Source organism: Lampetra planeri, chromosome 12 (genome assembly GCF_965212315.1).
Source record: "Lampetra planeri chromosome 12, kcLamPlan1.2.h2, whole genome shotgun sequence".
Taxonomy (NCBI): Eukaryota; Metazoa; Chordata; class Hyperoartia; order Petromyzontiformes; family Petromyzontidae; genus Lampetra; species Lampetra planeri.
The window spans coordinates 10,224,606-10,252,321 of NC_136118.1; the positions used below are offsets into that span (position 1 = coordinate 10,224,606).

At 43.9% G+C, this 27,716-nt stretch overlaps 1 protein-coding gene across 2 annotated transcripts in view; it reads right to left on the bottom strand.

The window, feature by feature from the left end:
- Window positions 1-1,551: 1,551 nt before the first annotated feature.
- Window positions 1,552-27,716, bottom strand: part of LOC144721667 (sodium-dependent phosphate transporter 2-like) — a 70,701-nt gene continuing 44,536 nt past the window's right edge. For both annotated transcript variants that reach the window (XM_078599487.1, XM_078599488.1), the window contains exons 3-12: window positions 22,898-23,038; window positions 19,943-20,028; window positions 16,629-16,725; window positions 15,971-16,090; window positions 14,709-14,993; window positions 13,247-13,619; window positions 8,328-8,708; window positions 7,202-7,387; window positions 5,186-5,270; window positions 1,552-1,770 (exon numbers count right to left, since the gene is read on the bottom strand). In XM_078599487.1, the coding sequence (XP_078455613.1) occupies window positions 1,606-1,770; window positions 5,186-5,270; window positions 7,202-7,387; window positions 8,328-8,708; window positions 13,247-13,619; window positions 14,709-14,993; window positions 15,971-16,090; window positions 16,629-16,725; window positions 19,943-20,028; window positions 22,898-23,038 (1,919 nt within the window). In that variant the 3' untranslated portion in view covers window positions 1,552-1,605. The remainder of the gene's footprint in view (window positions 1,771-5,185; window positions 5,271-7,201; window positions 7,388-8,327; window positions 8,709-13,246; window positions 13,620-14,708; window positions 14,994-15,970; window positions 16,091-16,628; window positions 16,726-19,942; window positions 20,029-22,897; window positions 23,039-27,716) is intronic.

The following is a 27,716-nucleotide window of genomic DNA, read 5'->3' on the forward strand; positions in this document are numbered from 1 at the left end:
TACAGACGTTTACACCTCTGTCCCAGGCAAGTCAGATGTGATATTGTACTGCACCTCAATATTTTTTGCCAGGTGAATAACAAAAATAGCATTGAAACAACAATGGTTTATAATTTTTTGGCCGTCATATATGTACACACGTACATTTCTCCGGTGGTAGCTCTTTAAATGTCGTCATGTTTGCAGGAAATAGGTTCAATATAATGCTGGTGTTAAAAGGGATCGTTCAAAAGTTGCGGGTTGGCAAGGGCTCGAATGTATGGCCGATCTCGACCGCAATAAAGACTGCACTTGGTGACAACAACGTGGAGACACAATGGGAGTTTGAAGGTGCTGTCTGTCTTCGTAGACGCCAACGCAAGCCACCTATTGATCTACACCTCCATTCAGCAGACTACTGCCAAACTCTTCAACCTGGGAGCCCAGAAAAGGATCTTTCTGCGGCTTGCCAGGAAGTTGTTTTTCCTATGGCTGGGAATACGTTGTGCCTGCTGCTCCTGCTGATGGTAGCCAATTAAAAAGTGTGGGCTGTAGGTGCAACAGAAATGGCGCACTGCATATAAAAAAGACTGTGGTCCTTCAATAGATGTGAATAGCATAATACACTATGTCCTCGAAATACTGGGGTAATTCAGGGGTGGGTACCCTGGTATATCTTGTTTTTTACACAAACAAAATTTAGCCCATGTATGGTTTGTAATAAGAATTTTGAGTGCTCAACAAATCATATTGAATATTTAAAAAATACTGTAATATTCAATATTAAGGTATCAAGTGAATTAAAATCTAAAATTATAAGTACGTAACTCTTGGTTTACAGGTGTGGGGTGGAGCAATAGGGCACTGTAGAGCAGTGTACAATAGTTACTGCAGAGTACTCAACTGGGACTGCCTGGCACGTGACTTTGTTGTTGCGAGGCGTGGAGACTCCGCTTATGACAAGGCAGCATTGTTGTGCACGAGGTTCAGTTTTTGAGCTTCGGGAGTTCGATTTAAATGTTTTTCTTCCAAAAATTTGAATTTTGTAGGGGTTCCCCAAAAAAATCAGTATACGTGGGACACGGCATTATCCACCCACATTATTTCGAGGACAAACTGGATGTGTTTCGAATGTTGTAGAGTGCACATACATAATGTGCACTCGAACAAAACAACAGTAAGAGAGATGAGCCAGAATCCTAAGCCCTAATTGAAGTGGTTTCTCTTTAATAGTTTTCTGCAACCCTACACATAGTGCAGATCTTAATGATACAGTGTAGGCGTTAACAAAAAGCTGCAGGGAATTCTGATCATTAACTTATTGGGATGTGCGCACAAATAGGAATGCTTCTGGTCTCAGCAGTAGCTCAGCTGCAGAAAGGCCGACTGAGTAATTTTAATTTCAAATCTACCATTCAACTATTCTGCATTGCATTACCGAGCTAATGCCCCACAACAAAAGCTGACAGAACTCGTCAAACCAATAACTACACCTTGCTAACCTCAGCAACTTTCTTGATACTTTACGAAAAAACTTCTCTCCATCCTCCCACCCCCTCCCCCCCACCCCCCCCAAGCTTCACCTCTCTGACCCTCGGATCTCCTCTCCCGCTTGCACACGCGCTCCTAGACATACGGCAAGATAGCATAGACGAAGAGGGCCATGATGGCTGCGCTGAAGAGCCCTGAGATGGGAACCGTCACGAACCACGCCATGAAGATGTTGCGGAAGAGGCGCCAGTCGACTGCCTTGCGCGCCCGCAGCCAGCCCACGGACACCACGGAGCCAACCTGCCAGGGTCGCGCAGGGCGGGTGTCACCACTCGAGCGCTCCGAGCACACAGCTGCATTTTAACATTTATTCGTCCAGAAGAAATCGCATTTAATTATTATTTTACTGTCAAGTTAAATGGTATACATTGTTACGTTAAAGGTTTTAATTACCAAAAGCTGTATTGAGATAAAATTGTGTTCGAGTTAAATATGGTTAATTGATTATTAAATACGCTTTTTTTTGGGTTTTATATTTTGAAATCAAAAATCGAATTGAGAAATCAACAGGGTTAAAATATCTTGAACATTACATGTTATAAAATGGTAACATGTCAAAATTGTACAATTGCCTGTTGGAATAAATCCTACGTGTATATACGCAGACATGGTTTGCGCATATAGCAGATTAAAAATTACACGTTGAAGTTTCGGAAATCATGTTAATCATCATTGCCGTTATGCCGCCACTGGCAATGTCGTTCATCAGGAACAGATTTATATTCGAGCTGCTGCCAAGGTCCTGCCTGCAGTGAACAATATGTTCAGGGAACGCAGATAGCACAATGTTTGCCATGCTGCTATAACCGTGTGTAGCGACGCACGGATAGGTGGCCCAGCGCCAATTATAGTAGCCGAGCGTGCTGCAGTTAGCCACGGCGAGCAAACACTGTCCCCGCATTGCAGCTTGTATACCACCTGAAACATCTACTAGCGTGAAATTTGGGACTATACTTTACATGCCCCCAGACGGAACCCATATTTAATATCCACTCTACCAATATTTGTGTTATCATTGAGTGACGCTTTTAATTATGTCTCAGATGTGGAGAGGCATTCAGAAGTCACTGGCAAATATAATTTAAATAGCAGTTGTGAATTAAGCCTATGTCTTACAAAATATTAAACCCAAGGGCTTTTTTCAAGAGCAACCCAAAATATGTACATCGGTGGCAAAAAGGTAATTTTTGTTGTTGTTTTGAGGAAAATGTATGTATGGTTCAATGTTTCTCATTCCTTCTGTTGAAATTCCTAAATGTGTAAATATCAGTGTATTGAACATGTAGGTCTTCCCAGCCAATTTTTTGTTATTCTAAATTGGTGTTTATTTTATAATATGCTTACAAAAGAAAAATATAACTTTTAATTATTTTCAATACAATATTAATAATAACTTGTGCACTTTAGAATGCTACGTTTCATTTGTTTGAAAAAAAAATTCTGAGACAATCCAATGGTGACGTCGGAGAACCACAGTCACCCGACGAGTGTTACACAAGTCACCGCTTCATGAGAGAAGCAAGCCATCGAGTGTCGGTGATAAAATGTAGCAATCAACTTGCAACATATTTTGTACGTAGCAAGTGTGGTTTACTTTGCACCGGTAATGTGAAATCATGGCCACCAATCTGCTTTCCTGCTATGGCATCACCAGCTCTGGCAGCCAAATGCAGCAGCCTGGGGAAAAAGTCAGTGCTACCCTTCCAATTCGGCTTCCGTTCAATTAATTGACTGATCCTCTAACAATGCAGCACATTCCTGGCTTTGCCACAACTACACAATGACGATATCAAAGGGAGAATGTAATTAAACGATAATTGGTGAAAAAAAACCTAGTTATGTTTTTTGCCATCGCCGTACATGTTGGGAAGGTTAAGACAAAAGCTTTGGTTTCTACTCTCCTGATTATTTCAATTAAGTCTCTTTTCCAAGATTACAGTGACAGCGGATGCCCCTGAAGCGTGTTTTTTAAGCTGCACAGCTGTCTTACATTACATTTGTGAAAGCGCACCACACGCTTGAGGGAAGAGAGAGGAGGGCTTGTGGTCTCCACATCATCTCAATGCAGACTGGAAGGCACCAATTCAAATTCCTTAGATAAATACAAGTAACACTGGGTAGCTGAGGGTTATTTAAATTGGAACGTGCCACGTCACATGGAGGATGATGAAAGAGGCGTCAGCTGGTCTCCAGCGATGGGACTGTTTGTGCTCTGTGGCGACAGATATTCGGTGGAGGCAGAGGTCCATGTGGCAGCAGCTCAAGTAATTTGATGCTCATCCCTTGCACGGGACAACGCAACCAGGAATACCTTGCAGTGGGTCGAACTTATGGGAATGCCCACATTTGAGGCTACGAGTACCGTAAAAGCAGAACTGATCTCAACACTAAATCCACTGTAAAAAAGAAAGAGGACAAACAACACACGGACGTGTCAAGACAAACGGTGCAAATGTGACGCGCGTGCAGCACGGAGGGGCGCACAGTGAGAGAACTTTGCCAAAACCGAGTCCAGGGCAGCCACGTCCATTCCTCAAACACTTTTTTTGCTGAGTGTCCCGAGGTTGCGGAAGGGGCATGGGTGTCGCCTTGCTATATAAGACGGAGGCAGTGCGCATCCTTGTGGGCTGATATTTTTAATTCCAGGAAGCCACCCTATCTTTGCACTCCACACTCAGAAGTCTTCCTCACTATCAGGGAGCTGGACTATTTTACTACATACGTTATCTTCCTGCTATATTTCATGGCAAATGTCCTTTGAATTAAATTAATGTCTCAAGATACATCAATTTAATTTCCGCAATGTCTGCCTTCACTTTTCTACCGCGCTGCTGATAGTGATCCTCATGATTGTTCCTTATCATACTTTTTATGAGTGCCATTTACTGAAGTGTAATTAACTAAATATATGACTTAACGTCTAAGATCTGAAATAACAATGATACTAATTGATAACATTTCAATTCAATGCATAGAAGTCAATGTTTACAGTATTTTTCGGGAGGTGGACATGGTCGAGCGGCAGATATTTTTCCACTTGCTTCAGAGGTCCTTGGTTCGAGCACAGCGGCCACCCCGGTCAATGCTGCGGGTTGTTTTTTACCATACATATGCGCCATCCGCTTTATAGCGGATCGTTAAAGATCGTGCGACATTCTTTGAAGAAAGAGTCGGCCACGTGCACTGGCGTCACGAGGGTAACATTTTGACCAAATTTGGAAAATAGCACATATCAACATCGGCCACGAGTGGCAGATTATACTCGTCTATGAAACATTTTGCCTTCTGCTATAGGAATGGCACGAATACCAAAAATGTACAAACCTATTATGATTACTGTTGCAGGTGTGATAATGTGAAGGTGGTAGAGGCGGCCTCTCACCTGATGCTGCTTATTAGGAAACCACTGGTGCTATGCACTTTTAAATCTAGATTGAAAACTCATTTCTTTACAACTGCTTTTTGTGTTTAGCTTGTTGTCTTTCCCCCCACCTCCGATTAGTGCGGTTGGCTACAAAAGACGTTCAACATACATCGATACATTCTGCTGCTACTGTTGCTTCTGCTGCTGCTTCTTCTTCTGCTGCGGACCAGTCAGGCAGTGCTCTGTCGCTGTGGCAGTCCCTCCGTGCCACCACATCGCACGCGTGCCTACCTTACAGTGGGTGGTACTAATCGGCAGGCCGATGTTCGAGGCGATCACGACTGTGAAGGCCGAGGCTAGCTCAATTGAGAAACCGCTGCAGGGGAGAGAGACATTTCTCGTCAAATGCATTCAAGCAAGGAAGCGGACGGCTCGCAGAGTGCCGAAAGCGGGCCGAATGTCGACGTGGCCAAGCTCCATAAGGCGTGACAAAAATAATGTGAAAATAATGTAAACCGTATATAGTTATCACACGAAAAATACTAAACAGGTACGTATCAAATGTATTTGTTATGAAACAATTTGGCTACAAGCAAATTATTATTTATCTTCACCTCTCCGTGTTTAACCAAGTACAGAGATGTTTTATTTTTTTTCTGAACAGAGATGAAATCATAAGTAAAGAATGTGACATTATGTAGACTGCTGCAGTGTTAATTATAATTAAAGCTGCTTTGGAAGATTGAGCCTCGAGGCAAGGGAGCAAAAAAGTAACCAGTAAAATCAGTAAAATAAACAGAGCCCGAGAGACCCAGTAATTATCACCATTAATAACGCATTGTACTAAAATATGTATTCAAATGTATGAACTGCAAATTAAATATATGTATACAGTCCATGACATATGATGTTCAAAAGAAATGCAGGGATTTTTACACATGTACAATGACGATGTTTAGGGCCATGTGCGATGCTCAGCCATGATTTTATGGATTTTTTAGGTCTTTCCTGAGTCACGTGACTGTCTCCTATTTCCTTCATCGAGTTTCTTTTTATTTTGAAAAGTTCAGAGAATACAGAAATTATAAGTGCAGTCCCCCATTGATTAGAAATAAGAATGCATTGCTTTTTACAGCATTGAATTAACACAACCTAGTCCTATTTTTGCTAATTTTGGCTTTGCCACTTCTGTGAAACCTTTTCCTTCTGAAAAAAGTGCCGTACAAGCTTTTGTGCTGTGACCTGGATGAGACAGCTGATGTACTATTCTTCTGAGAACAGTGCTCTTATCAATAAGGTTCTTGGGAACCAAGGTTTTTGGGGCTTAAGTAGATCAACTTTGATCTCAAGGGAAAGTGCGATACCACTACGCTCACAAGACACAAAGTCAGAACCTAACATTTTAATACTGTTGAGAACACCTGCAGACTTTTTTAAATCTCGAGGCTGTCGGTTCGAATCCAGCAACCACCCTAATTAATGCCCCACACGCATTAACTTTGAAAATATGCACGGTCTGCTTCATGGTTGGCGTTAAAGATCACGCGACATCATTTGCGTGCCGGCGTCACGGTCCAAATTTGCAAGTTGTAAGAAAAATTACCAGCAAATTACTCGGTTGGAATGTACACTGCATTGCAATCATCGCCCCACAGTGCAAACAAAAAAGACTTGGTAGGATCCTCCTGAAAGAGAGTCATGATCCTCAGCGAGGCTCTCATGGGTAAAGACGTATAAAAATAGTAATTGAAAGAATTATAAGCTGTGGTGCAAAATATTAAGTCTTGGAACAGCTTTTTAAAATAATAGGCAAATACATCATACTTCATCACGACAAAGTTGGCTCCACAATGTTTACAATTACAATATACATCTCATCGCTGTAGCCACCAATACACATTTCATGTGCACTTACATGGTCATTCTTTAGACAATATATTAATCATTTTATATGTTAAATTGTAACATTTACAGTTTATTCAAAAATAAAATATATTTTCTGAGCAAGCCATGCCCATATACGCGAAGTACTGGTATCTCTTCCCTTAAGATGCATTCCAAATTGTACATTGTGCAATGTACACATACAGTAGACTAAATTATAAATGCATAAGACAACAAATCTCTTTTAGAGCTCAGAGATGAAATTACATTTAGCTCCATCAGCCTCGCAGACCCATGTTTTCGTGCACAGTTTAAGCAGCCAAATCGTAGGCAGATTTAGATTTTCACGTACTCGGATCATCCATCGCCCCTCCGGCCTGCAACCCACCGTCGCGCGTCTGGCAATGCGACGGTTTTTCTCACCTCGACGGCGTGATAGGAGTGAGGTCCTTGCCCATGGTCTGGATGACCCGGCGGCCCCACACCCACAGGCCGATGCAGATGCCCAAGCCCCCGTACAGCAGCAGCCACACTGGCGTCGCGGCTTTCTGCATCACCGAGCCCTCCGTGTAGATGAGCCACAACGCGACCAGCGGTCCAATCGCATTGCTGGAAGGCACGACACACACGGGCGGTGGGAGGGGGCAACAGCATGGACGTGACCGTGTGCAGTTGGGCAACCGAGCTGGGCAGTGCACCCCACCACACATGAGGAAGGTGCGAGCTGGACTAGGGATTATCAAGGCAGGGGGTCATCATCAATGATGAATATCTGTGGAATAAATATGTTATATATCCTGTCCTCAGTAAAATAATTTAAAATGTTTAGTAATTTATCTTCATTATCGTAACATTCAAACATAAATAAAATACTATTTAAAAAGTGTGTAATGCAGCAAAAAGTTGTGAAATACTACGTATATATGCTAACAACAATACTGAACTTCAACTTTCAGTTCAGCTAGTTATATTTATTGAGATCAGAGTGTGGTAAAAATGTATCTTCAAAAGAAAAATATTGGTTGAAGAAAAATGACACAAAATCTTATGTTGTTCATCTGGGTGTGACCTAAAAACTCTTCAAGACAGGTGATTGTGAGGTTAATTATGGAAATTATTTAATGGAGCATCCTCAAGGTAAGACAAGTAACCTTATTAGTATCTAATAATAACGGTTATCATCGGCCATGATCGATCCACCGCTGCATGAAGGCCTGCTTCCCTAAGCCATCGCCATCCCCCATCGTCCCCCACCCAGTACAATAATAATAACAGTGCTCAACTACATCAGATATACCCACATAATAAAAAAACATTCGTGATTAACATTGCCCCTGAAGAGGATTTTTTTTTTATATAATAGGTGACACTTGAGCAGTGGGCTTTCTTCATAGCATCATATATTATTTCCCCTTTTAGTGGCAATTTTATTGTACCAACTTGTGCCATTATCGTTATTTGTGCTTGCGCACCACCGCCAAAGACAGTGTCACATTTCCCAAAGCCGTTTTCGTTTTACATCGGACGGCAGCCTCGCTACCCCGCCCACCTGACGTCGTTCCCTCCGTGAGCGAAGGAGCCGAAGCAGGCAGTGAGGATCTGCAGGAAGTGGAACAGAAGGTTGGCCTCCAGCGGGTCCTTCTCGTCGTCCTCCTCGCCGTCCGACGAGCCGTCCTGCGACAAGTCGCACTCGGCCGTCTCCCCCGCCACGCCGCCGGCGCCGGCCGCCTGCCCAACCGGCGTCGCCCGCGCCGCGCCCCCCACTACCACGCGCACCTGCGACGAGTCCAGCAGCCCCCCACCGGCACCCCCAAGGCCGCTGCTGCCCCCCGGGCCCCCCCCTGATGCCGCCGCTTCCTCCTCCTCCGCCACCGCATTGCAGTAGCTGGAGTAGCTGTCGTACCGCATGCGCCTCTTGGAGAACGATGCCCTGCGCACAAGCGGAAGGGGGTGGGGGGCAAGGCCGAGGGCATGCGCGCTGAGCGTGGCGTGAGCTGACTCAACAGCCGGCTGCCTGGCGGCGCCAGGCATAAAGCAAACAAAGCAATTGCTTAGGGCCCCAGATACGTGACAAATATAGGGGGTGCATCAAATATCAGCTGGAAGGAAAATCCTAATAACCCTAACACATATGTAGGTTGGGCAACAACTGGAAAATAAAAGGTATGCTGTTTGGAAAAATGGAAGGAACCAGAAAGAGAGGAAGACCTAAAAGAATGGTTTGATGACGACATCAGAGATTGGTGCCAGGAAGAGGCGGTGGCACTCCTTGACACAGAGGAATGTGGAAACAAATGACGAAATGTGCAGCGGACATCTATGGACAATCTGCTCATGGATCATGATGATGATGAATAACCCAAACAAGTCTAGAAACATAGAAAAGACCATGAAACGCCCATCTCTATCTCATTACATATCTATTTTTGTCTACATTTCACTTTTCTCACTAAATGTATATTTCCTGTAGAAAACTCTTCCGTAATCTCACTTTATAATTTGAACGAGCAGTCCCCAAGTATAATTTCTTAGGACCCCTAATTGGCTATCACCATCACTTACTGTACATGTACAGTCCATGCATGGCCATCTAGTCCATACAATGCTGGATGAGTGCTTCCCAACGACTTGAGAGGTAGTAGTGAGGGTTATTTGACCATACTTCAACAACGCTGCTGGTCAGTGCGCTTTGTCGAATGCTGGGAACACAGATTCGGGAGCGTGGAAGTACGGTATCTGTGCAACTATGGATTTTGGTACACTGCCCTCCACGTAGCCGCACAGCCTATACAACTACCTGTGTGTGTATGGTGGTCACCCATTCAAGCACTACCCTGGATAAACAAGTGGTCAGCTTCCGAGATCTGATGATAATATGGTACATTTTTTGGCGACTGGGCCAAATGACGATGGTGATAATTACAATGTAATTGAAATTAATTATGATTATTAAGATGAACACAAGTAAGGATGAAAGAGCAGCCACTAAAGAGAAATGTGTTAAGAAGAAACCAAAACGGAGAAATGAGTAAATGATGCAAAACATGCACAGGACAGTTGGCATTGTTGGCTATACTTCAAACAGGAGTGCGTACACAAATGAATAAACACCAAAGTGGTTTCCCTTTCAACCGAGCCGTGAAACGGTGCTCACCACCTCCTGTTCACGGCCCTGATGCCAGTGGTGGGATTTCCACATTCCTATGGTCGAGTTGAGTTATGTCCCTACAACAACCGCTGGTGTGACATCCCCACAGAATGGTATAGTACCGTACATAATGAAGGGCGGAGTGGACACCCAACCAGGATCTGAGGTCAAGACCTTTCAATTTTGAACCACCGAAAGAAGAGCCATACAGTTCATTGATGACAGCTGTCTCCTTGTGGTTTACAGTTATTTCCAACCCACGTAATTTGTAGCCTCCGTAATATTTTTTTAGAAAAAACCAAGCTGTCAGCTTAAAGTCAAATGGTAAAGTAATGCTTTAGAATTTGCAATGGAATAAAAAAAAACACCTGCTCGCCTTACGTGATTTGTACAAAATCGTCACGACTTGGAATCATGATTCAATTTAATACTCAATTTAGTTGTCTCATTTTTACTTTCACTTTATATGGCTTTGCTTGCTCCATTGCCGTGCATTGAATAACAGCAGGCCATTTCAATATCATTTGCGTAAATCCGAATTGATTATTCCACACGTGCATTGTGAAAGTGAGAACCTATTTTAATCGCCGAGACAATGCATTAATGTAATAATGTAACATATTTTCACGAGTTCAGAATTTTAATTGGCATAATAGTATTCAGTTGGTAAGTTCATACGGGCAGCGGTAGCAAACGAAGTTACCAGCCACGGCTAACAACAGTAGCGAGTGATAACTGATTGGATGCTGGACCCCCCCCCCCCCTTTTGAACAACCCGCATTAAGCTGTGTGAACGATGGTCAAACATCCCCAATGCGGGGAGACTGTGTCACTCAGCGGTGGATAGACCATGACAGAGGAAGAAGATGATGTGATGGGAGTTCAAACAGAAAAAAAGCTCAACCCAACGCATTGCCACATGCGGTGCACATTGATGAAATATGACTTGTCAAAGATGGTATGGCATGGTTCTTGACAATGTAATTATACTTTGTCACTGTACCACGAGTCTCACACAAACACACACACACAATGACACTGTAATTTACTGTCATTCTCCTCTCTCTCCTGCGGTTCCAGTGAGTGAATCATAATCCTTTGGTACAGTTTATTTGCCTCTTTCATTTATTATTATAATCCCTGAATATGGGGCCAGAGTTGGAGGGGATAACTGGTATATTTCCATGCAGGTCTTCAAAGCTGCCAAGGCCATACCTGCTGTTCTAGAAAAACCCGTGCCAGGAGATGGGACTATGGGATCTTTCATAATAGTTTCCTAACGAACCGGTTATTGTAGAATGATGGCTTCACGTTGCAGCTCACATGTTAAACGAAAAAAATGCTCTAACACTTAATTACCTCTGCATTTAGATAATTAAATATGAAAAGGCAAAAGGTGCAGTTCTGCATTTGCTTGCTCACGCAACTGCTGGTGGAAGAGTCTCCACTAGAAGGAGCTCTAGACAGCCCCTCTAGAGAATGTTTGGGAGTATCCACATTTTACTGGTAGGAACCTCCTGGTTACACCAGTCCGTCCGTCGTGCATCCAAAAATGGGAGGGCTGGGTGGGGAGGGGCTGGGTGGGGAGGGTGGGGCTGGGTGGGGAGGGGCTGGTCACCCCGTGGTGCCCTTATAAAACGCAACGTTTAACCTACTCACGCAGGCTTGTGCCCGCCCTCACAGTCGGGCATATTTGCGGAATACACCACGCCCTGGCCGTTGACCCTGGCCATTGACCGAGCAACCCAACGTTCCTACCAGATCCCTCCGCAGGAATGTGTTACCCCACTACACGTGCCCTGGTTATCGACGAACTGCTGTGTAAACATTTATACTTGTGGGTGAACAGAGGTTTAATGAGGGGGGGGGGGCGGGGTTAAGAAATGTACCCATTGCTCTGACCCACCCGTACTGGACATCTGTGAAAAAGAGCTTTCTAGCTCATCGGATTCCTCCTGCAGTGTAAATATTCTGATGATTTTGTTTCAACTGCCACGCCAAGATAATGAAGCAGCGACCTCTGGATTGCAAGTCCCGTGGGCCAGTACTGTGCATCCAAGACGATTTTTATTTCGTGGCAATTGTTGGTGGGACACATAGCCTTTAAAAGCTCAGCGTTTTATTTTTTAGTTTTTTACAAAGCTGTATTTGTGAATGCAAATTGTTACATCAAGAGTTTATGAATAATTACGCCAATTCATTACGGCACTGTGGCATAACGTTAAGCTGAAACAAAGCAGGCTTGTGTGCAAGAATAAACACACACACAAACAACATGCAAGACCTAATCCGCATGGAAGTTTAGGGTTAGCTGAAATGTAAGTAATGCGACCGATTAAGATCCTGGGGATGTTGTTAGCATCTAGTTTGAATGCTCGGGTGTGCTTGTTGAGTCACTGTCGAGGTTGAAGCTGTGTAATGAGTGCTGCCCGACAGGAGGCAAGCCATTAAAGTGCATCTTTTGGTCACGTGTGACTGCAATACCAGTGAACGTCACCTGCAGTGCAAACATCACCTCTCATTCAGGCGTTCGACGCAACTGTTCTGATCAAGCGGAAACACGGCGGTTATCACATTTGGGAGGACAAAGTAGGTTGCTTTGTAAACAAGTGAAGGATTTTCCAATGAGATACTGCCTATCAACGTTACCACATACATATATGGACATCTGTGAAAAAGAGCTTCATCGCTCATTGGATTTATCTTAAAAAATAATTAAACATTCTGATTCTAATATATAAATACACTGAGCATTGGTTCTATAGTTAGATACGTTAACAATGCAATCGACTGATAATCGTAACGGTATCAAAGTAATCATGGTAGGCTTTAATAAAGCAATGTAATGCGCAAGACCGAAACAATTAAACGTTTGCTTACACACGGGCAAGAGTCCGTTCCGCAAAGGGAGACCCCCGGCTACCGTGTCTCAGTGTTCCGGTTCAGACGAAGAGAACAACTTTGCCAATTATACTGTATAAGGAGATTTACGGCTCATGCGAGGAATGCAAAGCGCGTCGGCTCGCGTGACTGCACTTTAAGGCAGGGACACGCTTTACGGCAGGGACACGCTTTACGGGACCACGAGGCCGCGCTGCGCCGCGTGGTTGTGCGGCATGTGGCGTGGAGCGGCGGCGCGGTGCTTGGTGCAGCACGTGACATGTCGTGCCGCTTGCTTTTCAAAATAACATTGTCTTTCCTCCGCATCTCCGATGAGCACGGTTGGCTATTTACGGGGTGAAAGACATTCAACGTCCGTACATGCCGCTCTGTTCCACGCCCGTTCGCGGGCTACGTGGTGGGGGGGGGGGGGTACGCACCTGGGCACGAGTTTCAAGCTGTCCTCCGTGGAGACGGCGGCGGCAACCGGCTCCGGCTGACTCAGCGCCTGGATGGGCACCCCGCAGATGGCGGCGGTGTAGCTGGTGTAGCTGTTGTTGCGGCGCAGCGAGCGGTACTGGTGGTGATGGTGCGGCTGGGAGATGGAGTGGTGCACCCCGTGCGGGTGCGTCGGTTGGGCCGCCCCGGGTGCCCCTCCCGCGGAGTTGGCGCCGCCCGGGCCAAGGTGCAGCTTCTGTAGGAGGTCACGGTAGATGCCCGAGTCCTGGTGCACCGTGTGGTAGTGGCTGTAGCCGTCGTTCTTGAAGAGGTCGCCCACCTGGATAGGCAGCGCGGCCGGGCGTCCGGACGCGCCTGGCAAGCGCGAGATAAAAGGTGGCACCCATCGGCGGGTGTTCTCGATCGCGGCGTGAAATCGGTTCGTCACCCGCAGGCACAGATAATTATCGAAGCTTCTTTCATAACTCTCCACGCCTTACAGCCACTGGCTTCTGCCCTTCTGTATTTGTAGACATGTGCTTGCTGAGCAATAGCAGGTTAAGTAAATCCTACAAGTGAAAGGGAATTCTCAAAACTAAATGAAAGCCGCCTTGTCCGCTGGAAGAATAATGATTTGTGTTCAAATATTGCATTACCATTAACAGTGAAGTGGTAATCAGTGATCCAAAACCTTGATAAAATTTACACAATCTGTGCACACCCACGCCGCAGCCGGGTCATGCGCACGATAGGGTCCTGTCCACAATGGTCTCTGCATTGCAGGACCTCTGGCATTGCCGAGTGAAATGTGTTTGCTTTGACAGTTGACAGCAGTGTCACAGACTTCAGGTCTCGGGAGAATGAAGGCTACATCATAGGACCTCCTTTGCCAGTACCAAAATATGAGAATAGGTTTTCCCCTTTTTTTCTGGTAAAAGGCTCTACGCTACAGCAACACCCACGCCTCCCACCACTGCCCCAGCGAGCATGCGGAGCTCGTGCAGACACTGTGCATTATAGCGGCAGTTTCATGCTTGCTGCCTGAGAAGCATGTGCATGGATTTGAGGCTATGAACATTGCTCGAGTAAAGGCTGAACAAGCAACGCATTGCATGCACCTCAAAAATATCCTGTGAAATTAAAATGTTTTGCATGTTATATTTCCGATTTTTTTTTTAGTTTGTATTCCCAGAACACAAAGAAACCCCTAATGCAGCTCCATATTTACCCCTCAAGAAATCTAAATTGAGCAGCTGGCACCCTCTCCTTAACAATGACATTGGCCAACGGTCCTTGAACTTATGACCACAAACACAACCGTCGGCTAAACTTACATAATGAGACATTTCTTAAAATAGGGAGAGAAAAAACATTGAACCATAGGGATTAAAATACAAGTGCGTTGCAATATCAAAGTACACGTCTGCAACTCAAATGTTAAATTAACTGCCGCGCATGATTTACCATCGGTGCCGGCCGCAGCAGCTTTGCCAACGTTCCCATCCACCTTGATTTTGCCAGGGTCGCTGGATGGGCTGAGCAGCGGCACCGTGGCACCTGCCACCTCGGTGGGCGCAACGGTGGCACCACCGTTGGTCAGAGCCATGGGCAGTGCCGGCTTGGAGGACTCGTCCTCGTGGTCCCGGTCCTCGGAAGAGTCATCGGCGAACATGGGGTTCTGGACCACCTCCCGGCCCACACGTGCAGAGCTGCCCTCTGCACGCAACCGTACCTGCTCCGCTTTCTTTCCTGCGTGCACACGGACAAGTAGGTGGTGCCCTGGGCTGAGGGGGTGGATGGACACCAGGGCCTCTGCAATAGGGTGTTGTCTCCATTTTGTGGGATTTAAATAAAAATATACACACACACAAATATCTCTTTGCAAACTAGATGCAAATAATTCTACAAACACATTGAACTCAAACTTCAGCGATGCTGCCATGGGGTAATGGTTAGCACACTGGACTTGTAATTCGGAGGTCGCCTGTTCAATTTAATTTTCCAGTGCAGCAATTGCAAGTCGGCAAGTTTCTTAATTCTACCACCTCTGTCCACCCAGCTGTTTCAATTAGTACACCACAGTTAGTCAATCACGTGTGGTAGGGTAAAGTGTGGGTACTGCCACCTCCTCCAAGACGTTTGGCCAGCATGGAAAAGTAGGTGACATTCACAGTCACTACACTTTTAATTGTTGTCATAAACACAATGTCCTGTGGGCAGTCACTTACCACAGTTGTTGTGGGTAAGGGCTGTCTCAACAGTGTCTTCTGCAGATAAGCAAAGCTTTTGAGTGATGGTAAACGAAATGCAGGCCTCTATAGCCAATTAGAATAACCAGCTGAAACCAGTGGATAGAATTAGGTTTAACTTCTTCAAAGATGCTTCGATTTCTGTTGTAATGTTTTGTTTTGTTTGCAATACTAATTATTTTGTCTTTCAGGTACAGTAATACCCTGATTAACGACTCCCCCCTTTCATGTCCTTTCACAAACACCTGATGTGCGTCGCCTCAACCTCACACTTACATCGCTGACAGCATCGTTCGTCCTTTCTCGTATCAGTCGCCTCAGCCGTTGCCTCCACCAACTATGTAAATTGCCTTCATGTGTCATTATCCTCGACGCAAACTGCATATTGCCCGAGGCGAACACGATAAGGATGTTCACACAAGTGGAAGGGGGCTTCTCGCAACACGTGTTTAAGTCGCGCAGTGACTAAGTCCTCACTTTCTATCCTCTTCTTCATCCGGGGACAGACGCAGAACCACACGAGGATGCCGGTGATGATGGAGATGCCAACGGTGATGAGCGCTATAATCCACGTCTGGACGTAGTGAAAACCTAGAACTGCGCAGCCAAAAGGAAAATGCGGGAAGGCAAAGAGACATACACGTGGTCACATGAGCACGTATTTCAGGAGCACGAGGAGGAGGTGGGGGAACGCGAAGGCCGCGCACTGCACCGTTTCGCACGGGAGCCCAAAACAAGCCTCATTTACGAGCCTGCGTACAGCTTTAACATCTAAGGGAATACATTTAAAATTCATAATATTATGCAAAGGGTATTAATTCCTCATGTCCAGCAGGTTTTCAATTACCTACGATTAATGCTGTATGCCATCAATTAAAGCAATGCCACATTTTTATTCTGAATTAAACCTGTTTTGACATTTATGCTAAAATAAAACATTTTTCAGCACATCAAGAGTGCCAAGATTTAATTTCTTCCTGACTGGACCGGATTTGTTTAGTCTCAAGAGCACAGCTCATGCTCAAGAGGTATCAACCTACGGCCATGTGATCATCAGCCGGTGGCTCAGTGCGAAGGATATGGTCACAAAATTCAGACATGAGAAAGTGGGACCGTGATCATGCAAGGTACGCACGCGGGGCGCCGGTGTACATGATCGAGAAGACATTGATGCCCATGGTGGCAGCGTAGAAGACAGGCAGAGCACGAAGACCGTTCGGGAGAGGATCCTCCTGTAAAATAAGAGAAACAAAGATCCCCTGTATAGCCTTAACAAACTGTTGGGGCAAGTGCTGTTAGCAAGTACCAACTAAGGCCGGAACGGCACACGACGGGAGGGGGTGGGTGGCCAGCACCACGCCCAACCGCCTTCGTCTCCCCAGTGGCGATGTTTACACACCGCACCAGGTACTTATTTAAGGCTGAGTCGACCTAGAGAGGCCCAGGAGCAGTTCAGATAATCGTCACCGGTGTTGGCCGTGAGCGGGAATCGAACTCGGGTCGGCAGGTTTGTAGCGCAGCGCGCTAAGCGCTACACTACCGCTCCCTATCTGTAGAATAAACACGCGCACACATCACGGGCAGAGGGCATGTCAGCCTGTGGATGAAACCAGGGAAATTCTGAACTAATGCAGCAACCTGGGTTTTCTTTTTTGGGCAATAACGTGGGGGATATTTTTTCCTTGTAAAAAAACTAATTTGTTGAAATTCAACTGAACTAATTTCTAGTTTTCACCTTCATATGCTTTAAAAAAATCAGAGAGATACACTATATTATACAAACATGAATGTAATTTACAGATACAAATATGTTACAATCTGTCATTTAGCAAATTAGTATTGCTCTGCAGTATTAGTCAAATGGTAAGCCAAAGTAATGTACCGTGCCTCTTACTGCAAACTAATAAATCCTCTCTCCCCACCAAAGTTGTATAAATGTGATAGAAAACATATTCCAAGAGAATAAAATATAAAATCTATTTTAATAGCACAAACTAGAATTTATCACTTTGCAGACATATATAAAACCAATAATGTTGTATCGTTTGAACTTGTAAAGTCGCGTTTTAGCAGCGATGGGACATCATGTTACTTGAATTGGATTGTGCTAAAATCTGCAGCAATTAAAATTGTGTGTGAATTCATCACCTTTCCTCGTGATCAAAACTATGGCTCGCACAATCTGGGAATGGACACCTCAACGGTTTGACATCGGTAACATTTGGAAGATTAAACACAGCCCCCTAAATTAGTTGCCCCTTTTTTTCTTTGAATCTCTAAGAAGTGCTCGGTGCTCAGGGATTTTGCATCAAGTGGATGGTTGGAGACTGAAAACGCTGAGATGCCAATGTCACATCCCAGGCCTCTGCGTGTCAACACTAACTATGTGTTGTGCTTAGCAACCTCATTAACGCAATGGAACATTTCAAATAGATATAACATCCTAAGAGTTTACATCTGAGCTACATGTACATGCATGAGCATTTGTGTGAATATATATCTTTGTATTTTATGGATATATATAATGATGGTGACCTATGGTAGAGTGGTTGGCACGATCTTAGTTGGATTCGCGCCCCCAGCTAACATGTGTGACTGGTGATATTTTAACTGGTTAAGGGCCTCCCTTAGGTCAGCTCAGCCTTTAATGAGTATCTGATGTGCTAGATACTATAGCACTGGGGAGATGAAGGTCGCCGGGTGTAATGATAGCCACATCACCTCCTTGTGCAGTGTTATGGCCTTAGTAGGTGCTTGCTAATATTATTTGCCCCAACAGTCTATGTAGGCTATATGAAGGATCTTTATTTTGTATGTATAAGATTACGTATTGCATTTTTACGAGTATCTGTGTGCATATGTGTATCTGAATGTCAGCACACGTGCATGTAGTCTTGCAAAATAAACTCCGATCTCCTGGTGGTACCAGACGGTAATACTGTTTTGTTGTGAATAAGGCCAATGGGAGAAAAGCAGACACGTTAGCGGATTAACCTAATTGCGTGCTCACGTAAACCATGGTGGCTAATGGGGTAATGGGGGGGGGGGGGCAGTTTGGTGCGAGTGAGCTGGTAACCCCTGCACCTTCAATTAATTTCCCAAAGAACCATGAACAGAGAATCAATATGAGCATGTGCCGGAGGCCCCAAAAGGTTAGGTGCCTGTGACCTCCTGTGACAAAACCCCCCTCTCGGTACAGCCAGGGGACTGAACTGTCCCCCACCCCCCCCCCCCCCCAATGGCGCTACGAACCTGGAGACTGGAGCATAATTCCCGTTCATGACCAACAACAGGTCCTGGACCTCCCCTATGTCAACTCAGCCTTAAAGTAGAACATGGTGCTGTGTCTAAACATAAGCATTGGTGGGACAAAGGCAGCCGGGCGTGGTGTTGGCCACCCACCCCTGCACCTGTGCCATGCTGATCTTCATAAGCTAGCAGCACTTGCCCTAACAGTCTGTTAAAGGCTACATGGGGGAATCTTTGCCTTGTATTATGTGTGTGCATGTGTGAACCAGAATCTTTATTTATACTGGAGAAATCTGATGAGCTATGGTGCTCTTTTTTATAGTTAGGGCGGGTCAGTACGTTACATCAACAAATAATACAAGAAAGGATGCAAGACTAAGGTAAAACAAGAATTAAGCAAGTTACTAACTACATAAATATAGATATAGCACAGAAGTACAAAAATTGCACTCGTGCATACATTCCTGAAGATTTGTCAAGACCAAATACAAGTTCGTGCAAGGCAGCAAAACAACAACAACAATCCAAGACCACACACCAAGACAATACAGTCTTGCATTTTTATAATTGAACTATCGTTACATGTCTCAGGTTCATAATTTCAAATCGCAGTTACAAATGTTGGCTGTAACTGCCACTAATCATCTGTTTCTGGATATTTTTTGAAGGAAGATGGACGAACTTAAGGAAGGAAACAAATGTCGTCTTTCCAAAACGTTGGTACTGCAACGTTTGAGTCACTGGGGGGATTAATCTGTGAAATTTCAGACATTTTCTTCCGGCTTATTCATAAAAGCTTAGCAATTAAGTACATGGCAATTATAAAGCAAGCACCAGCTTGAGTCCGGGTTGTCAAATAATAATCATGCTAATTTAGTCATCTTAGGGAATTGCTGAACAATAGCGATGATCGTGGTAATTAAGCATGTGGGTAACAAGAGGTTATCAATTGCCAACTTATTTCTTACATGTCTTTAATTTTAAAGAGATGATTAGATTTAAGCGTTTTCCTTCTAATGAATCACCAAGTGGCCCTTGTATGATAAAGTTGACAAATGGTCGGTTTTTGTTATGGGGTTCCTTGCCTGCACAGTGACAAGTGGACAACATTCAATGTAGTCTTTGATAATTTTAAGACGTTTTTTTAATTGTCAACTCCTACTGTATTTACTTCCTTGGCACGAGGAATGTCTTGCTTACCTTGTTCAGAATGAAGTAACGGACCAGGTAGAATAGAAGGGCAGACATGATCCCCGAAAGCAGTGGCGATATGAACCAAGAAGAAACTGCAGAACAATCATAGGTCACATGGTTACCATTTTATCGGTAAGATCACTTAACATATGCTTATCTAATTGAGATGCGTGCCGTTTGTGAGCTATGAGTGTTTATAGCTCTACAATTACGCCACAGTATTTTAATGATTAAATGAGCAAAAATGTATCCATTTCCCAATCCACTGCTGGATGAAGGCATCTGTCATGAAGTTTGTTTTCACCACGCTACACCGTGTTGGTGAAATCGGGTGACGTGGGGTGAAGGAGAGCGACGTGGGGCGTTGCCACCGATGGCAGCCATGGTCAGAAATTGAACTCAAGCAAACCGGACTCACAGTGCAGCGTGCGAACCACCGCACACCTTTTAACTATTATATACACTGAGCAGTTACACAAATGCACCATCCTGTAAATTAAAGATAACCAATTTTTTTTTAGATACGTTCATCTCTTTCGTAATTGTATATCTGCAACAGTTACGAATATTTTAGGGCTTGAGATCAATGGCTTTACATTCTATTTCGCTTAGATATTATCTATACTTGCGAGTGTAGTTTCATTTTCATGTATAGCACTTTGAGATACTTCAATATGAAAGGCACTATGTAAAAGAGATCATTATTAAATAATTGTTATTTATAAGAGGTGCAATACTTCATAAATGTAACTCAACTTTGCAGCAAGTGCCTCTGTAAGTGCTTCATGTGTAGCTGTTAGGCATGGCAATGCAATATGCGTGAACATATTTAATGTGTGTGATATCATTATCGTCAACTTTCAATATATTGCCTGAATCTACAAATCTAATGAGTGAATTAAATAGAGTTACCAATCACTGTCACAGAAAAAAAGATTAATGTAATCCATTATGTTAGATAAAGTATCTCTCAAGAAATAACCGAATAAGCTACATTTTTAATCACTGTTGTTCGTTTAAATCTATTTGTGGACAGTCTTCAGCTTCTAGTCAAATATTTAATGTACACAATTAAGGCTGTGTCCATAGAAAAAGACAATGGGTTAGGTCCTAATATTTATTCAACAATGCTTGCACGGCGTGTGTGTGCGCAGGTCTTTGTCCGGTAGACACCCGAGTTCGATTCCCGCTCACGGCCAACACCAGTGACGATTATCTGAATCGGTCCTGGGCCTCCCCTAGGTCGACTCAGCCTCAAATGAGTATCTGCTGAGATGTGTAAGCATCGCCACTAGGGAGACAAAGGCGGCCGGGCGTTATGCTGGCCACTCACCCCCTCTCGTGCACCTTGCCGGCCTTCATTAGGTGCTCTGCTAACAGCACTTGCTCCTACAGTCTGTTAAGGCTTTCAGGGGATATTTGTGTTTTCAGAGTAAATCAACAGCAATAGGGCTTTAGATTATAATACAGAACCCGTGTATAAGGAAATATCAACTTCAGATACATTTACTACACTTCACGCAGGCAAATGTATTGAAGTAGCTCTGTTAATAATGACTGGAAGTGTTGCTGTGGATATTTTTACAGGCACTTCCACCAATTAAATCGAGTATAACTTTACAATGCTCACTTTACAAGGAAATTTTAGGAACCCATTACAAATTGCTCCGTAACCTTTAGCTATAAGCTACAGGGAGCATAATAATAATTCATACCTGATCATTAAGAGTGGAAAAAACTGATAACCGCACTACATTATTTTTTCAGATACAGTCAGGTCTCAGAGTACGTGGCGGGGGTTAGGTTCCGTGTACCCTCGCGTGAGCGCGAATTCGCGTATACGAGTCCAGTACTGTATATACAATGTAAGAGTATATATAAAATGTGTAGAAATGTACATCAATGTTTAATAAAGTACAGTACTGTAGATAAATGATTGACTAATCATCGGTAGCATCCAGGTCAGATGGAACACTGTTATCATTGACACCATATTATTATTAATGCTATATTATTGACACTACATTATTAACACTAGATATTTTTTGGACTCGTTTTTTACACAAACGCTACAGTTACACGCCATCAAATCCATCGTTCGCGTGATGGCGGGGGGGGGGATTTGACTCCTTGCTTCCCATCCCGTGCGGGTATCAAAAGTACGAGTCACAAGGTGCACGTATGAATCGGGGGCGGTTGCGTATGCGCGGCTCCGCGTACTCTGACACCTTACTGTACTTAGAGCAATTTCACGTGTACAGTTTACTTTTGTAAGAGTTCAATCGGTAATGCAACTGCTATTAAAAAGGTTGTAAGCAAGACAGCTATCACAACTTCTAATCGGTGCAGAGGGAACTCCATAAGAGGCTTTTTTTGGTTAGATCGAAGACACGTGTGTCATTAAACCCGCCACCACCCGACACAGCCAATTAGTAAGGTTTGTCACGTAAACAAAACATGCCAATACATTACTGGTTCAGCACACGGGTGTATTGGGAGAGTAACAAAAACACAACATTTACAATTCGAGTCTGACGTTTTGTCGCCGGTTATTACAACCAACCTCATCAGGTGACAGCCAGAGTTGTGGAGAAATCCTTTCGTTTCGGTCTTAAATTCATGAGGGAACTCATTACATTAATGTGATACATAAATGTAGTGAGTACAAAAGATGTAGCTCCATTCGTCTTATTCTACACCGAATGAGGAGATGTCAAAGGATTTGAAAATATAAAAACGCGTATATTTATTGAGGTGTGCAAGGTGATCAAATTTGTCGGGAACCGAAAGTCTATAAGTACAGATAAAGAAACAATTTAAAAGGGTGTGGATGACCAACTCGGCAGTTGTGTGCGTTATTATATTGATGCTACCAATTCACTCACAAAACAGCGACCTCCACGGAAATGCACAATGTGACAGAGCCATCTTAGGCAAGGGTTGCAGGTGCGGCGTGCTGACCAATCTTGATGAGCTGAAACCACTGCACACTGTGCGTTCCGATGGCCACCAGGGAGAAGCCGATGGTCGCGCCCACAATGCAGTGCGTTCCAGAGATGGGCAACTTGAGAAACGAAGCGATGAGCTGCCATGCTGCCGAGCCTGTAAATGTAAACAAACAAGTATGTTGGCATTCTGAGCCATCATCATAGCATCATCATTGGCTCTGCGGCATTGCCTTATTTAAAAGGGGAGCATACAACAAAAACGTATGGGAAGAGAACCATGAAAGTCAATGATGAATAAACTGGAAACAAAAGTTCTATGCAAATATTGCAGAGCCTTAGTTCCCCTGATGTTACATTGCTGATCACCATAATAACATCTTCATCATTAATCATCTCTCAGATCAGCGATGGAAGTACACATATAAACAAGAACAAAGATGTCATTGCCATTCCACCGCCAATGCCAACTTAATTATCAGTACTTAATCATTTATCCATTATCTTAGTGCCATCTTAAGAGTTTCAGAGGCACTGTACATTTCTAGAGTTAATGTTCAGCCCCCAAGGTCACAAAAAGTGGACAATGCCATTGCATTAAACACGGTTACACATGACCTTTTTTGCGGTTTCACATTTCCAGCACCGCCTTGAGGAATACTGAATTACAATGCAGTGTTGGAGTAATAACTTAGTGATTAATATTTATTAGTCAGCGTGAGCACTCCTTTTGCACGGAGCTCCGAAACACAGGCTGCTTGGACTGCTTGGCAGGCACGGAGTGTGCTGATGAGGAATCCATGACGTCAATTTTACTGCAGTGGCCTTTGTAAGCCCCCACTCCATCCTTCGCTCCTCTATCCACGCACCCCCCACCGCAACGCCCCCCCCTCACCCACCGCTGTCTATTCTGCACTCACTCCCTCTGTCATTCTCAAAACTCACCCTGCTGCTCTCATTATACTTAAACCCCTTCCCAGCTTTTCCAACTCCCCCCCCCTCTGCCCTTTCTTCCATCCTCTCTCTGCCCTCTGTCTCTACCTATCTTGGCTGCCACTCTCTCTCCTCCCGCTCAATATAATCTCGCCCTTCCCGTCCTTCCCACATTTTTTCCTATCTCTCGTCCAGCCACACTTGTCTACCTCTAACCTTCCCATATCAGCTACACACCTCCCTCCCCTCCACCATCCTCCCAGCTCAAGCTCAACCCGACACCCACCCCTCCTCTTCCATCACACCCGCTCCGCATGACTCCTGCATGCACGTGACGCGCAGCCTGCGTGTCAGCTTGCACTCCACGCTTGTTTGGCCATTTGTGAGTTGCACACAGGTAATGCTGTTTTTTTTGCTCCGATCCAAATTTTTACAATTGACCGGCCTCTGAAATGTATGTTCTCATGAAAGCCGTGCCGCTGAGAGCGATGGAATATTGCGCCATTCATTCCGCTCCGCGAGAAGCAACGCATTAACAAGTCGGGGAATAAGTTACGGAATTCAGGGCACGTCAGAGTACAAACAAGCGCAGTCTACACTTATAGTGCATGACGAGGGTCTGGTCTGCAACACTTATATTTGTTATGAATATTTATACACTACCATACAGCTTTTGGATTGCTTCGAGGCTTGGTGCTGGACAAGCAGCTTTACAATATGGATTCAGTTCCGCGAATTAAATGTTAACCGAGCAATGGCTATGAAGCCAGATTTGTGTGTGAGCTCACACAGTAACTTTGATTTCAATTTTGCTAATTTTGGTACTATATTTAATACTGTAATTATGGCAATTTCTTTATTGAAATTGTATTTGGCTCACATTTATCTTGAACAAAACATGTTTTTAGTTTTAAAATAATTTTATATACTGCAGTTCAGTTAGATTGGTTGTTTTAATGACGAGATTATGAGCAAATTTGAGCTTGTTAAAATTTTCTCAATTTTATGTTTACATCCTTATTTCTCCAATCCAAAGTTCAGAAGACACCTTCTAATGCTGCTGTCAACAAAACTTTGGAAAAAGTGCACTTACTTGCCCGACTCCATATCGAATATTGCAATGCCAGACTATAGCTGTTCCAGTTTTGTTTTACCGAGAATTCTAAATATTTTGTTATCTAGGCATTTATGAGAGTATGGATGACTTATAATTTTATTTTACCAGGTAAGGCACCCACTGAGCGATATAATTCTTTTTCAGAAGCGACCTAGCCACGGATGATAGCTCAAAGAAGTGGCTTATCATGTGGAAATTTATAGCCGCCAAATACTATAAATGCATGTTTCTAAAGGTGGAGGGAAAAATCTGAGGATACGGAAAATAATCCCCGCGACCACGAGAAGAGCATGCAAACTCCAAATATACAGGTGTCAGGGTCAGGAACAAACCCACAACCTCCTGTATACCAGGCGAGGTAGTTAACATCTTGCCACCGTTGCACCCTCCAAATAAAAACTATGTTCATCCTCTACATTATGGCATTGTATATTTGATAGTTGGGAAAAGCAAACAAAAGTCAAATGTGACAAGTCTACTAAACAATTTATGATATCTTTTGGGAAGTAATTGGAAGACACATCAGAGTAAAAATATGTGTTTCTGGAAAACCGAACTTGAAAACGTGAAGATACCGACCATTGTGCCAAAATAAAAATTTCAATCAGTGCACATTACCCTGCTGTGACATAGATGGGATAGATGCTGACAAGGCAAAGTGAACAACTAAAATGCACAACGCTTGGCATTACACCGAGAAAGAAAGGGGAGCATGGATCACGGAGCAAATGCAAGTCAGATATAATGTCTGACTTGCACTTGGAGCAAAGAGATCATTACTGAGTCTGTAGAGCAGTGCACTAACCACTATACCCACCACCCCTGCATAATTAGCTGATATTTCATGAAATTATGAATAATGCAGTGATAAAATGGCATAAAACAGCTTATGCTAAGCCTTGTGCTGGCATCTGTATGTTTTTGAGTAAATTCAAGATGTGGTCTCCTCACACAGGCATCTACCATTGTAATGCCACTAAACAAGTGGGCATCAAATGTTCCACTGTTGAGAGGTCTTAATAACTTGCGATAAGAGGAATTTAGTGTTTCTTAGAAGGATATCTATCAGTGCCTGGAATTCTATAGCCCAACGTTTTGAACAAGTGACGCTTCATTATTTTCTTTTGTGGTGCTGAAAACCCTTCTTTATTTTTGCTTCATTCTAGGACATTCAAGCAATTCTAATTAAAACTGTAACTCGATAACAGTAATCGGCAGCAGCCAGCCTATTCATGTCAAATTGCTTCGGTTACACGAGCAGTCCGTTTCCTGCTGTTTGATTGATTCATCTTGGCTGTGTCCCCCCGCTGCTAGGAATGAAAACGTAACAATGATGGCAACACACTACTCAATGTGGATATATAAACCATAATCATTCACTTGGAAAATGCCCACGCACAAATATGTCTGGTCTAACGTGGCAACTTCCACATATCAACTTATTCAAAGTTGGATTTTACAAAGAGCCCCGTAGAGTCCCGCACATTTAAGGTTTTATTGTACGACTCATCTACAGTGGGGGAGAGGTTGGTGCAATGATTTTTACGCCACTCTTTTAAAATCTCGGTGACCTGAATTTATCTCCTGGCCACAGCAAACATCAGAGGCAAAGCGATGATATCCGAAACATTCACGAGCCCCCTTTTCATCGCCGAACGGTGTGTGGTGAAGTACAGCCAAACAACCCCCACGACTGACAGAGCGTGAGGGGAAGGCTTTCAGTCTGCAATAGATTGACAAAGGGGGTTCATATTATGCATGACTTTTTCTTTCAGTCCAACCAAAGGCATTTAAATGTTAATTTGGAGCTGCCAATATGATTTCCCATTCACCAGATAATACTGCGTTGCAGGCCCTTTGATGCATTACAAAATAACTGTGAAAAATATGACTTCCTCCAAAATTAAAACATCAAACTTGTAGTTTGAATCAGAAAGCGCTCGTTCAATGTTTTTTGCCTTTTGATGGCATCAACAAACATGTTTTGTCATGAATGTTTTGATAATGTGTTTCAATTTTACTCGGTTATTTTGGTAAAAAGGGATTTGTGGCATAAACAGCAACGCCACGACGGCTTTCAAAACCAGCAGTCACAGTGGTTTCTCTGTACGTCCGAGAATGTTAAGAGTGCACATTTTTCAAAGCTGTGCTGGCAGGATTCAAGCTGAGTTGGACCACACCACAACAATGGCACGGCTTCAGTTTGCACAGTTTCCCGTTATGTCCTGTTATTTCTGCATATGCAAACCTGCAGTGGACTGGTAATTTCCCGTAACATTGTCATGTGATGCACACGTACATTTGTTTTGTTTAAAATGTTGTTACCTTGTGTAGAAAAATCATTGTTCTTTTGTACTGAAATACAACGGTGTACTGTACTTTCAGCTTCAATAAAGTGTTAACATTGACAATTCGGTTTATGTTGCACTCAAAAAGAAAAAATCATCATCATCAGCAGCCATGGTCAATTCACTGCTGGTTGAGGCTTCCGCAAGTGGTCACCATTTCTCACCGTTTTGCGCCGTAGCCATCGCCAATGTGCATCTGAGCACGAGCGCATTACATTGTTCCATCACCTCGGTGAACGTGCCCTCAGACACGTTCCATTTCTTGTACATATGTTGAACGTCTTTCGCAAACGTACGTAGCCAACCACGCTAAATCGGAGCTGCCAGTCCGGCAGAATTCTTGAGCATCGGCCGTCAAGCCCTTCTAGCGACATGTCCTACGCAAGTCTACATACTTTTCTTAACAAATGCACACACAAAAACCTCACGATTTGTCA